Raw genomic sequence first — 13,923 nt, forward strand, 5'->3', positions numbered from 1 at the left:
TATACTACCAGTATACCTGCGTTAATTTGGTACTGAATTGTAAACATGTCTTAACTCTTACCAATAGCAGAAATACTCTGGACGCCAGTTAATTGTGGGATATGCATGCAGAGATTAATAATACATTTATCAAAGTGCCAAGGCCACTCATAGATGCTGTTAATGAAGGGCTCAAACAAAGGAATAGAGGAATTTGTTTTTCATTTAAATATTGAATTTAGTATACTAAGTGTGCAGTGTTGAATTTTGGAGTTAAACATATATGTATATATATACGGTATACCGTGTTTATTTTATGATATTTAAAGTTGTTTCAAGAACAATAAGTTGAATAACTCATTTTCCTTAAATAACCGAAATGATTTTTACATTAAATTATTTCTAAAATAACGATTTCAACACCAATAAATCCGGTCAGAATCTGAGTAGAACCTATCATTTTTTTATAATTCTTTATTAATTACTAAAATTATCATTTTTAGCAATGTTTCTTAAAAGACAAAAAAATAATAAGTTAACATATCAGGCACTTAATATCTAAGAATATTTTCGGAAAAATATAACATCATAGCCAGATACCTTTGCAAAATGTACATTATTTCGTTACGTATAACACACATATTTCTGTTAAATTGACAAGAACACTAGTCGTTGACATTAAGAAAACTTCATGTAATGCATCGGACTTTAGCAAGTCTACGTAAGCCAAATAGTTATCGTGAAAAACATATTATCGTGATTTTTGCTTTGCCCATTTTTGACTAATAACAAATCATGGTCAGATATTTTTGCCAAATTAAAGCTACATTATTTGGTTACTTATAACACTCAAATTTCTTTTGAATTTATAAGAACGCTATCATCAAGAAAATTTCATGCATTATGCATTATTACATGGCAATATAAGTTCATTTGTCACTTTGAGCTGCCCGTGCATATATAGATCTATATAATCATTATATTTTGCAAGTTGGCTTTTACTGCGCAATAATATCATCAGATATAGTTCGTCAATACAACCGACATAAAAAAACCTTTCTAATATAAGCGTTATAAGAACTTTCTTTTGCAGTTACCTTCGTAACATTTGATCAGAATAATCAATCAGTAGCATGAATTTTGTAAAAATTAAATAAACACACACAATCAAAAATCCACCGAAAGTCTGCCGCGGAGGAAGGCAGCAAATTAAAGAAGGCGATGTTCATGATTTTCGGGACACTACTGATCACGGAGTGATACAAATGTCATAGAGTCCCAACTGAACACTTAAAACACTCCATCCATGGTGTATATGTATGTACAAATTCAATGTCTGTGGTTTTGAATATTGGGGTTTTATTTTTCATACCATCAAGTAATACGTGAAATGAACAAAATAATTTTTAATTTTCATCGCGGAGTGGTTTCATTGTTTTGATGTGCACAGGTTCGCCGAGCGTACCTAAGACTGCTGTTTCACAGCATCAAAAATGTAATTTCTATCATACGCTATGTTCCTGTAGCGTACAGTCATGGTCATTACATAATGAGTTGTACAAGTTTACAATGTAATAAATAATCTTAGGTTCAAACATTTAAATTATTCCGAGATGATAATTGTGATTCCATGTCAGTTTTGTTTTGCTTCTATTGCGGTTGGCAAGTTATAATTTGATTCCGCTATGATTTCTCAATATTTCAACATTTTATACCACTAGGCATAAAACTAAATTTATATACATGTATTATTGAAATTCTGAGACGTTTACCACTTACAGGTAGCTTAAAATATACATAACTACTGTACGTACATGTACATATAAAAGGTATTGTCCTCTGGGCTCTGACTCCATTTCATTTTTTACAAATCTCTAACTTACAAGATAAACATCGCGTGTTCGGTAACAGTTTCAGATCAATACTAACGTCGTTTGACTACGTCAACGAAGATTTCGTGATCGGAAACTAGCTCCGCCCAAATTGTTACGTCGCCTAGTAATTGATGGCGTGATCGGAAGTCCTACCCACCGCGAATCTGATTGGGTGCTGTGCTAGCTTCCAGGGCTGTGTTAGTTTGGAAGACTAACACACAACTGAGCGAGGGTTTTGGAAAAAAGTAGGGAGCTAGTCAATTTAACAATGTAACTTTTATACAGCATACATTGCAAATAAAGTAGAGGCAAATTAAGACTATTATATTATATTAAAACTTCAATCGCTTATTATGACTTCATTATTATTGTGACGTCACAATCACGGAAACGGCTATTCAAATGACTGTTCCATACTTGATGATAATGAATTATTAAGACATTAACTATGCAAAATCCCTTGGTATTTCAATATAAGATTGTAACCAAATGTAAATATAAGCATTGAACGTCTTTCAGTTGGCATTCATGCCAGTATGAATGCTTTATACGCGCTTTGTGGCATTTGCATCTGCCAAGTTGGCATTCATGTTCATGGTTCGTACAGAGAAAAGTATTCAAGGACTTTTCAGGACTTTTCAAAGACTTTTTTGTCATTTTTAAGGCCCCGTTGAAATCAAATTTAGAATCAATCAATACAAAAATAAAATGTTCTGTCGGCTGCAAATTCTGGAACAATAGCTTAATTGATCATTTACCATTACTGATGATTATGAATGAAGAAATAATTTATTAAATAAAGTTCTGGCATATGTCTGAATCAGAACGAGAACATGGTCCAGAGTCCGGAATTAAAAAAAATATGGATTTCAGGTTGATTCCCACAATACTTCTGCCGCAAGTTTGATCAAATTTAATGTTTACGCTATAATATAAATTTTGAATAAGGACTCAAATCTCATTTTAGAACAAATGTATTTTTCAAAGACTTTTCAATGCCTTTTGGTTAATTCGAGAACTTTTCAAGACCAAACTTAAATGTATGGACTTTCAAGGCCAACACATAAATTTAAGGACCTTTCAAGGCCTGTACCCACCATGATATTGGCTATGAATGCGAACCGAAAAACGTTCAACGCTTAAAAGAATATTGGAGCAATTCTTATGACTTATGTGTTATATCAAACAAAAGATCTTTATGTCAATCAAAATTCACTATTTATTGAGATTTAAGTAAAGCTCACACCTTAACCTTGTAATGCCTGGATATATTTATAGAATCAATTGATACCATTACTAATATATAAGATAGACCCTCTCCCCCGTCACTCATGATTCATTCTATGACTGTGATAAATGTCATACACGATAATTAGACCCGTCGATACAGTTTTATATGACAAATTCAGATGACAGAAAACCGAACCAGCATTTCTGGTCATTCACGGGGCCTATATCATTACAATGAAAAATGTGAAGTATATCCAAGACTTGAACGTAAATCTCAAGTCAAATAATATATATATCTCCATCAAAGTTGATTAACCCACCCCGGGGATCTCTTATCAAATATATCTCAGTCAAAAGTGTTACCCCTTCCCGGGATCTCTTATCAAATATATCTCAATCAAAAGTGATTACCCCATCCCGGGATCTCTAATCAAATATATCTCCATCAAAAGTGATTACCCAACCCCCTTGGATCTCTTATCAAATATATCCGACCCCCATGAAATTTGTGGTCCAATTTAACATCGACAAAATAAACTACCCCTGGGATCTCCGATTTTATATAACATTGACAATTACAACCTACCAAAACCTCAGGGCCAAGTTGTTCAAAAACTAATTAAGCTAATCAAAGTTAAATGACTTCAAATAAAAACAAAATAATTTCTCGTAATACAAATTTTATAGAATTATATAAAAATCCTAAGAATCCCATTCTATACTTACTTGGTGTGTTTAGTGATTGGAGATATAATCACAAATTTTGAAGTACATGAGAATATAAATTTCACTAATCATGTGATTAAGCCAATCATACTTTGCACAACTGGACCGAGATGTATATCACCAACATCAGTATAATATCGCCACAACAATAAACTGTTTTATGTTCGCCAATACAAGATTTCTTCTATCCATTTTTTTCAACTTATCCGCGAATACATATGTTCGGAATCTAGAGCTTCTACTGATAAATATAGGATATTACATGAGTATTCATTTCATATGAGATTTTATGAAACGAGTCGAAGAAGTTTTTATTTTTGCGAGCAAAAATTAACTTCCGAGACGAGTTTCATAAAATTGCATATGAAATGAACACCAATTTTAGATACTTTTTATCACATAACTACAAATACCTACGCAATAAAGAATTTCACGTCAACATGTACTCCGAAAATTCAGCAGAGGCCGCCATTTTGTCCCGCCATTTTGTCCTGCCGTCCTTGTAATTATGACGTTATGTCCTTTTCCTGATGTCATTTTATTATTTCTCTTAATGATTCTTTATTATTCTTAATGATGTTTTCCAGTTTCCAGTACATGCTTCTTATGGATCCTCTTTGCTGGACTCACAATGTTATTTAGTTACATATTATGATAATGGTCACGTCCTAGCTGATATTCTATTTATAGTTATTGTTTTTAATTTCCTGCTCGTTCTAGTGTTTGTCCAATCTATTTTTGAAAGTATCCAATGTCTTTGATGTAACGACATGGTCTGGTAGGTTATTCCATATTGTAGCAATCCTAATCGGGAATGAGTTCTTCCTGATCGATGTTTTAGTATGCTGGGGAAATCTTTTCAGTGCGTTTGTCCTATAGCTACATTGAAGATTTCTTTGTTGTGTCGGACCACATCCTTATGAATTGAGTTGTTCCTTTGTCATATCTCCCTGTAACTGCCTTGTATGCTTCTATCATGTCGCCTCGTACACGTCTGTAACTCGGGGTTGGAAGTTTAAACTTCTTTAGCCTCTCAGGATAAGATAAGTTACCATTCCCAGTAGTTGTTTAGTCGCCTTTCTTGGTGCTCCTTTCAACTTATTCCAGATGGGTTCTTCCCAACGATTTAGTAAAGTGGAATAAATAGTTTAGAATCTAGGAAATATGTTTTTCTGCTTCTGTCTAACGTCACAATGAATTTCCAGCCAATGAAAATCGTTCCAGGTCATATTACACTAGTGACATACGCAAAAATATTACATAGGCGAAATCACTGGACACCAGGCGGATTATGAGATAAAAGTGCATTTTATATTATTATTCGTTAAACATAAGAACTTGCGTTCTACCGAACGTTCCGGATTTTTTTCATCTCGCGAAAATTTGGTAGTTTATATTTTCCAAGTATCAGGCGGCTTATATTGTTTACTACCCCGATAGAAGTAAGTATGCAACATGAGCCTTCCAGCTAGATAATGAACTCCTCGGGCTACAACTGATCTCCACGCTGATATGCTGACGAGTTATTTTTAAGGCACACTTTTCGAAATGATGATACACCGGATTATTGGAGTGCTCCAGTAGTGTATACGTTTTTCCAGCGAGAATCTTGATTGGAGTATCAAACATCACATCTCCTATGTTTGGGGCATCAGGATGAGGCTCTGACATCGGTTTCGACGCCTCAACCAGACAATTGTCGCCATCTAATATTTTAAAATCCACGCTACCTTTTTTGTTGGAAAATATGGAGCCAAATCCATACAAGAAGACATCGACTGAAGACCTGAAGCACAAAGCTTCATCCGCTTCATGTGTTTGACCGCCTAACAAAAACGAATTACTAGCCAGATATCCATTCCGATGAAATTTTATCGGGATGACAGATCGTTTTCTCAAATTCAATTTCTCAGGTACAGAGGGATTTTTATTTCGGTTGTGGTTGATGACATCAATGATGTCTTCAGGTGGTACAACTTTGTCCGAGCAAATTCTGCCGAGAAGGTAATCCTCTTCTACATGGAGATACCGTGCGGTGTACACAGTTTTACCGAGAACTTTTCTCTTGTTGTCTGGCGTCGGCTGGAACAGTCATGTGTTTCATTATATATTAGCAGGTATTTGTTAAAGTAATGTACAAAAAATATATACATATAACAAGAGGCCCAAGGGCCTTAACGGTCATCTGACTATCTTGGCAATAGCTGTATAGGAAAATAATTAGATATGGTGTCATGGTAGCCATCTTCAATCTGGGATCAACCAGAGATACAACAACACTTTGACATGATCATATCAGTCGCATTTCATGTTTCAAGTTTCAGTTAAATTGCACTGGTAGAACTTGAGAAGAAGTTCAAATGTGTTTTCAAGACGGCATCTGTGGCAGCCATCTTGGATCATCTGTGGCAGCCATCTTGAATTTTGGATCGACATAAAATATAACAACACTGACTTGGTCGGGACCATGTCAGGATCATTTCATGCAGGTTTCAGCTTAATCACACTGGTAGAACTTGAGAAGAAGTTCAAAATTCAAGATTTTGGAATATTTGACTCTCGTGACCTTGAAAGTAGGTCAAGGTCATCAATTTTCACAACTTTGGTAGCCCTTCATCCCAGCATGCTACAGGCCAAATATGAGTACCCTGAACCTTTCGGTTAGTTAGAAAAAGTCATTCAAAGATTTTAGCTTAATTGACCCCTGTGACCTTGAAAGAAGGTCAAGGTCATTCATTTTTATAACTATGGTAACCCTTCATCCCAGCATGCCACAAGCAAAATATGAGTATCCTGAACTTTTGGGTTAGTTAACAAAAATCGTTCAAAGAATTTAGCCTATTTGACCCCTGTGACCTTGAAAGAACGTCAAGGTCATCAATTTTCACAACTTTGGTAGCCCTTCATCCCAGCATGCTACAGCCCAAATATGAGTACCCTGAACCTTTCAGTTATTTAGAAAAAGTCATTTAAAGATTTAGCCTATTTGACTCCTATGACCTTGAAAGTAGGTCAAGGTCATTCATTTTCACAACTTTGGTAGCCCTTCATCCCAGCATGCTGCAGGCCAAATATGAGTACCCTGGACCTCTCGTTTAGTTAGAAGAAGTCATTCAAATATTTTAGCCTATTTGACCCCTGCGACCTTCAAAGTAGGTCAAGGTCATTTATTTTCACAACTTTGGTAGCCCTTCATCCCAGCATGCTACAAGCCAAATATGATTACCCTGGATCTTTTGGTTAGAAGAAGTCGTTCAAAGATTTTAGCCTATTTAACCCCCGGTGACCTTGACAATACGTCAAGGTCATTAAGTTTCACAACTTTTGTAGCGCTTCATCCCAGCATGCTACAGTTCAAATATGATTACCCTGGACCTTTTGGTTAGTTAGGAGAAGTCGTTCAAAGATTTTAGCCAATTCGACCCCTGTGACCTTGAAAGTAGGTCAAGTTCATCAACTTTCACAACTTTGGTAGCCCTTCATCCCAGCATGCTACAGGCCAAATATGAATACCCTAGACCCTTCGGTTAGTTAGAAGAATTCGTTCAAAGATTTTAGCCTATTTAACCCCCGGTGACCTTGACACGTCAAGGTCATTAATTCTCACAACTTTGATAGCCCTTCATCCCAGTATGCTACAGGCCAAATATGAGTACTTTGGGCCTTACGGTTATTGAGAAGAAGTTGTTTGAATGAAAAGTTTACGCACGGCGCACGGCGGACGACGACGGACGGTGCATGATGACTATAGGTATAGGTATATATGACTTTGGGTCAGATGACCTAATAAATAATATAAGGCTTAGAGAGACATTGTTAAGGACGTACCAGGTTTGTTGGTGGAGGAAAGCTGGAGTACTCGGTGAGATATCACCGACAAGTGGTCAGTACCTGGCAACTGCCCCACAGGTGGAGGGCTTGTGGTAATACATGTATGTCGGAACAACTTAACCCCTCAGCCACCGCGGCCCCTTATTTGCACTGGTTACGTTGAAGTTATCTTTGTTTCGCAAATTGAATATAATAATAAGTGGTACCTGTAGTCTCAAACGAGTTCTTGTTTTAGACATAAAGAATAAAAATCGCCAGTAAGAATTCATATTATTGTCAATAATTTTAACCTAATGAAAACTATGAGGCCATATGTATATTCGCTTGTCAGAATCACTTCATCAACTATTCAAGCCAAGATGTAGTATATGGCGATATAATTGCTATCGAAAATGACCATTATGACGTCACTAATGTAGTTGTGGACACGTTAACAGACCACCGTCAAAAACGCTGTTCCACCTTATGGATTAAATCGTCTTTGATAAACGTTTTCTACGTCTTTTCTCAACCATTTAAAAATAGATATCCCAATATGAGTTAAGGACGTAAATATAAACATATAATACTACTTTAAATGAATTCCATGGCTCATCTAGACGCTTGAGTTTTACAGATGATAAAGATTGCCTACAACGCTCTGGAACAAATAATATTTTTACTAAACAAGATGGTCTAATACTTGATATTATGTTTATGAGATCTATAATTGTGAGCTATACAGATGAGGAAGATTGCCTGCAACGCACTAGCATCTATTTATACCATATATTTCCTACATAAGCTAGTTTAATGCTTGTATATTTTATGAGATAAATGGTCTATAAATATGTCAGAATATTTCAATAAATAAGCTTTTAAAAAGAAAGATAAATAAAATGTTGATAAAACATAAATCTGGGACAGATGTAAGGACTGTACTATCTACCTACCTCAATGTTTTGCCGGGTACATTGTGCCCCAGCCCATCTGATGATGGCTTCGTAGACACATGTCTCTGTGACCCCGAGGTCATCAGACTCCGTCACACTGGTCAGACAATCCAGGCAGAGGTCATTAAAGGTCACCGATTGTAAAACAGCTGCAGCGTTTTGTATCATAAATCGTACACAGATTTCCTGAAGACTTTCTGCCATGAAGAGGTGAGCTTGTTCAAGAAATGAACACGCATTTTCAGGTCTGAGGTTCTTCGTTAAGAATGTTTGGCACGAAGAGATTAGGATGTCTACACAGTATTTTCTGGCCGCGTTAAACACGGGAACCAAATTTCTCTCAGTCAGGTGAATACGATCTGTATATAGATATCTACAACAACGTTAATGTGTCTGTCAAGTGCACAGTGATATTTCAAGTCTTGTGAAAGGTTTTGGCTGGTCAAGTTGACAGATCTATGTTTGAGAATTATTATTCAATATTCTACAGAAAATGTTGTTTAGAACTATCCTTATAAGGTCAACAGCACATTCTCTAATATTTACTTCATAACATAGATTGTATATTATTGAATAAAACATATTATCTTTCATTGAATGAAATATTTCATCTTTCATTGAATAAAACGTATTATATTTTAATGAATAAAACATATTACCTTTGAATTAATTGAATACATTATATTTGATTAAATGAAATATATTATCCTTCATTGAATAAAATGTATATTAGCTTTCTTTGAATTAAATGTATTATCTTTAATTGACTTAAACATTATTTTTCTGCAGATAGGTTTAAATCACCCGAATTCTTTCAGATACACCAGCAGCTAACCTTAAAAATAACTTGAAAGTTTCCGCCGATATATCCGGGATAGTGATCTCCCCTTTCTCAGCCATTGGACCCTCAAACATGGCGAAGAATACAGGACTTCTGCTAAAAAGGACTAGTTTATGGGCTGAAAACCTGGTCTTGTCATCGCCGACAATAAAAGTGACGTCACTTCCTATTCCAGAGGTCAGTAAATGATCTAAGCTTTCAGATAGTGTCTTTCCAACCTGCCAGTCGGAGGGAGGTAAATCAACAGCCATCTTTCTGTAGGAGCAACAAAAATACAATTACATTGATTGTCTGACTATACAAAGAAAGCTATACTAGATTTAGTGCTTGGATCGTTATTTCTTTAATTCCTTGTGAAATAACGCTATTTTCATGACAACAGCTTATTATATCACTTTAACTGATATGTGCTGTAATGCTCATACACACACATCAAGAGCAATACTTCATATGTTTTTCACCACCAAAAGTTACCAATATTTTGACATTTGCGATGCTTAAAATGTTCAGGATTTAATTTTACAACTACTGTGTAAATAATAGAGCTACAAATGATATTGTAGTAGAGCGACATATGCCAAAAAAATGGGAAAATCGAGCATTTTTATGATACAAGCATGCGCATAAGGGCGGGTGCCAGAGCAAAAAGTGCCTACTTCAGGTATTTTTCATTTTCGTGGTGAAACTAAGAAAACTAATGAAATAACAAGCTGTACCTTTTGATAAGAGAATGAAAGTTGGCATGTGAGTAGCTAAGACAACCGAAAATAGGAATTAAACAGGAAGCCATTATAAATGATATCCACTTCTGGTATTTTTCAAGTTGGCCGCCATTTTCGTGGTGAAACCAAGAAATCTAATCAAATAACAAATTGCACCTTTTGATAAGAGAATGAAAGTTGGCATGTCAGTAGCTAAGGCAACCAAAAATATGAATTAAACAGGAAGCCATTATAAAGGGTATTTACTTCAGGTATTTTTCAAGATGGCCGCCATTTTTGTAGGCGAAACTTAGAGAAATAACGGAATAGCCCGTTGCACGTTTTGATAAAAACATAAATCGACTAAGATTTTAAATCGTGAGCCGAAAAAAAAACCCTTACCATTGAAAATAGTACCTACTTCCGCTATTATTCGAGATAATAATAAATGTAAAAAAATCCATCATTTACGCTAAACGTACAGTGCAAGTATCAGTGTAAACGGGGATATATGTCTTGTTTATAGTTGTACAGTGTTAAATGTAGAACGTGTTTATTTATATCATAGTTTAGCATTGATTTAATACAAAAATGACACACACAATAAAACTCTTGTTCCGCCAGAAACATCACGACACGTGTATATCCTCTAGATCTGTTGTAAATAGCAATGGTGACCTGTTTACACACGTACATCACGACACGTGTATATCCTCTGTTGTAAATAGCAATGGTGACCTGTTTACACACGTATACATCGAACTAGCTATATAGTATTCTGTGTGTGACATCTTCCAACTGACCACTATGTATAGTCCAGGAAATTAACGAACGGAACACAACTTATCTAACTAAGTATATGCAAATAAACACAGTTATCATGCGATATTGATATCTGAACGTTCATTATGATAGGGATTAAAATATATACATAGATACAGTATGACCTACGTACCTGGTGCGTCTGTAGTAGTGAAAAAGTGTTTCCGTGATGTGTAAAAGGTTTTCACACCGGAGCGCGGGCTGTCAAGTTCCCAGCTAATTAAGGGGCCCTAGACGGGATTAACAATTTCTGCGGTACTACCACGTATTTTAATAATTCTAAAATCCGCCCAGTTGGCCACCTAGATTTCGAGTTATTGTTCCATTACTGGGTAATTAGAGTTATCCAATTGAGAGTTAATATTGATTATTTCCATTAGTCTATTTATTATGAGCAGCAGTGCTTCTGACTATGGGTTGTTTCTCAAACTATATATTAATATGAATTCCAACACAGTTGCACGTAACACAAGTGCATTTGATATATTTGCTCTAAGAAGACATGTATTTTATTTATTTAACGGCCATAGTGTCATACTTTGAGTCTTCACAATGCAAGAAAGGGCCTCTTTCACGTACAATAGAAATTTGCACACAAACCTATTTTATTAAAACTAAACGTTATATGTAACAACATGGATGCAAACCCTTGAAACGTTTTTTAAAATAATCAAAAGGTCCTAGGGGCCTGTGCTATTGCCAAATTAAAGTTGCCTGGTAAAAGTGTATGACAGAGTTCCCTTTTTGAAACCCAAACAGCAATATTGTATTTATGTCCTTTCCCAGTCACAATACAAATTTGCAGCCAAAATGTAACAAATACAAGACAGATGAGATGTCGAAAGTTTTGTTGGTTTTTTTTTCTTTCAATTATTAACAAATGTGATTCATCCACTTTAGGTTTGAGTGCACCAAAAATATTTTTCTAAAAAAATGGCGGCGAACTTTGAACTACTATTTCATCTGTGCCAATCATATTTTTCAATGTCACCAATAATGAAACGAATCTGAATTGGACTCGAATCTTACAAGAGTATGATGATTATTTGACAGGAGTGTATATATACAGTTGTGTGATCGCACAATGTACCAAAAATAACGTCCACGCATTGCAACGTGCGCATAACTATATGCGATATTTCAGATTGATTTAAAAATCTTTAGAATATTTTAGGGTTTTTACAAAATTTGGTTAGGACATTTTAAAAGAGTACCTACTGTCAAAATGGCCTAAATTTAGTCCCAGTATGATTCACTGTTTTGGGTTGATTAATGATACGAAATCATTAGATGGCGGAATGTCTTAGCGTAAATAGAAAATCCAGTAAATTGCCGGTTATATTAATTCATGCATTCATTCTTGTTAATGCATATGTAATTGTTGTACATATATACATGTACGAATGTCGATAATAAATGTTTATAAGTGGAGACAAACATCGTATAATACATGTACATGTATGCATAGTATATACGTTTACGTAGGCATACCTGTACTGTGCAGACAACAGTTTGTGTACATGATATTTTAAAGTGAATAGTCGGGCAAAGGAAACCAGTCTAAATGCGTTCTTTGGCCTTCCAAAAGTCATTGTATACCATAATGATGGTCAAGTTCTGCTTACGGTGTCCAGTTTTGACCATTGAAATTTTGGGGAAGCCCCGTGTAAATTTAGCACAGTTCTAAATATAAATTCGCCAAACTCTTTGAAAACGAGGCTGCGTTGAAATGTCAACATGGACATGTGTTTCTCAGTCGTGTCGGTTTCGTTTCGTGTGATAAACCACTAATGCGGTATGCAAATTGTTGTTTTGAGATGATACATTTGATGCAAATGAAGTATTCTTACATTAATGACAATGCTTTGTAATAATTTTTCGATAAAAGCATCTTGTACATGGAAATCGACACAAATATTCGGCCGATGCAGAGATGGGGCCCCGGCAAGGGGCAATTATTGCAGCATCGCATTCGTCGTATTTTACATCAACCGAATCATGAAGGTTAAATACAAATAATCGTAACATAATTTCCCATTTAAAACCACACGAAAACGTTCCATAGAACGTCCATGCATGTAGCTGTCAAAGATGTGAAAATAAATTAGCTCATACATAGATATTTTACAAGTACAATATGTGTTCAATTATTCGTGTAGTTTTTTGCAGAGATTTAATTAATTATCTTTGTCTCTGGTTGTTTTTTTTTTTTTTTTTTTTGTAAACAATATTTGAGTTCTGGAGAGAGATGACATGAATATGTCCAGCTGGAAGGAAAGAAACTTTTATGATGTATATGTATCGTACAATGTATATATGTAAACGTACATTCCATGTAGCTGCTATAGAATTACAACTAGGAAATTCTCTCAAACATTGATAATATTTAATTCTTCACATTCATGTAGGCCTATGCTGTGAGAATTAACACATCATATGTATTTCCAGAAAACATATAGGCCTACATGTATGTTACTTTCCTTTTCTGTTGTTTCCTGTTCTTTTTTGTGCTCTGGAGAAAAAGATGATTGAGTTGAAGAAAAGTAATTAATTAAGAGAAATGTGTACCACAGTACTTTGTCTGTAGCCGAGGGGTTCTATACTGTTTTAATAGTCCAGTAATTAATAATTAAATTGAAAATTTCAAAATTAAGATGAAATTGTAAATTACATTTTTGAATGAAGTGGTTCCCCTCCTTTGAGAGTACACAGTGTGTATACCCTTTTTGGTTTTAAGGAATAATACCTGAATAGGAACCTGAAATAACATGACAATCAATCAGGTATGTGTGTGTTGGGGGGGGGGGGGGGGGGGGGGCTAAAAGACAGAAGAATCATGAGGTTGGGAAGTTGTAACTTGAGTGGGGGGTTGAAATATAGAAGAAATAGCTACAGATAACTGGAAGTGGAAGGGTGCTTTATCATTGATCTGGTCATTGCATATTTGGGGTTTACATGTTTTTTTTTTGGTTATTTAGTCTCATTGA

At 35.3% G+C, this 13,923-nt stretch overlaps 1 protein-coding gene across 1 annotated transcript; it reads right to left on the minus strand.

Annotated features, from left to right (window-relative positions):
- Positions 1-3,058: 3,058 nt before the first annotated feature.
- Positions 3,059-11,093, minus strand: LOC138306154 (BTB/POZ domain-containing protein 2-like). The gene is made up of 4 exons (XM_069246545.1): positions 11,070-11,093; positions 9,408-9,668; positions 8,573-8,945; positions 3,059-5,891 (listed from the first exon to the last, which is right to left on the minus strand). The coding sequence occupies exons 2-4, from the start codon at positions 9,662-9,664 to the stop codon at positions 5,238-5,240; spliced, it is 1,284 nt and encodes a 427-aa protein (XP_069102646.1). The 5' UTR covers positions 9,665-9,668; positions 11,070-11,093; the 3' UTR covers positions 3,059-5,237.
- Between the last annotated feature and the right edge of the window lie 2,830 nt (positions 11,094-13,923).

This window comes from Argopecten irradians, chromosome 13 (assembly GCF_041381155.1).
Source record: "Argopecten irradians isolate NY chromosome 13, Ai_NY, whole genome shotgun sequence".
In the NCBI taxonomy this organism is placed as follows: Eukaryota; Metazoa; Mollusca; class Bivalvia; order Pectinida; family Pectinidae; genus Argopecten; species Argopecten irradians.

What these genes read in the sequence shown, in the direction of transcription:
- LOC138306154 (XM_069246545.1), bottom strand. Translation starts at nt 9,664, where the DNA reads ATGGCTGTTGATTTACCTCCCTCCGACTGGCAGGTTGGAAAGACACTA. An exon ending in ACTTTCAAGTTATTTTTAAG is followed by an intron (nt 8,946 to 9,407) that starts GTTAGCTGCTGG and finishes ACGTTGTTGTAG; the next exon opens with ATATCTATATACAGATCGTA. An exon ending in GTACCCGGCAAAACATTGAG is followed by an intron (nt 5,892 to 8,572) that starts GTAGGTAGATAG and finishes TGACTGTTCCAG; the next exon opens with CCGACGCCAGACAACAAGAG.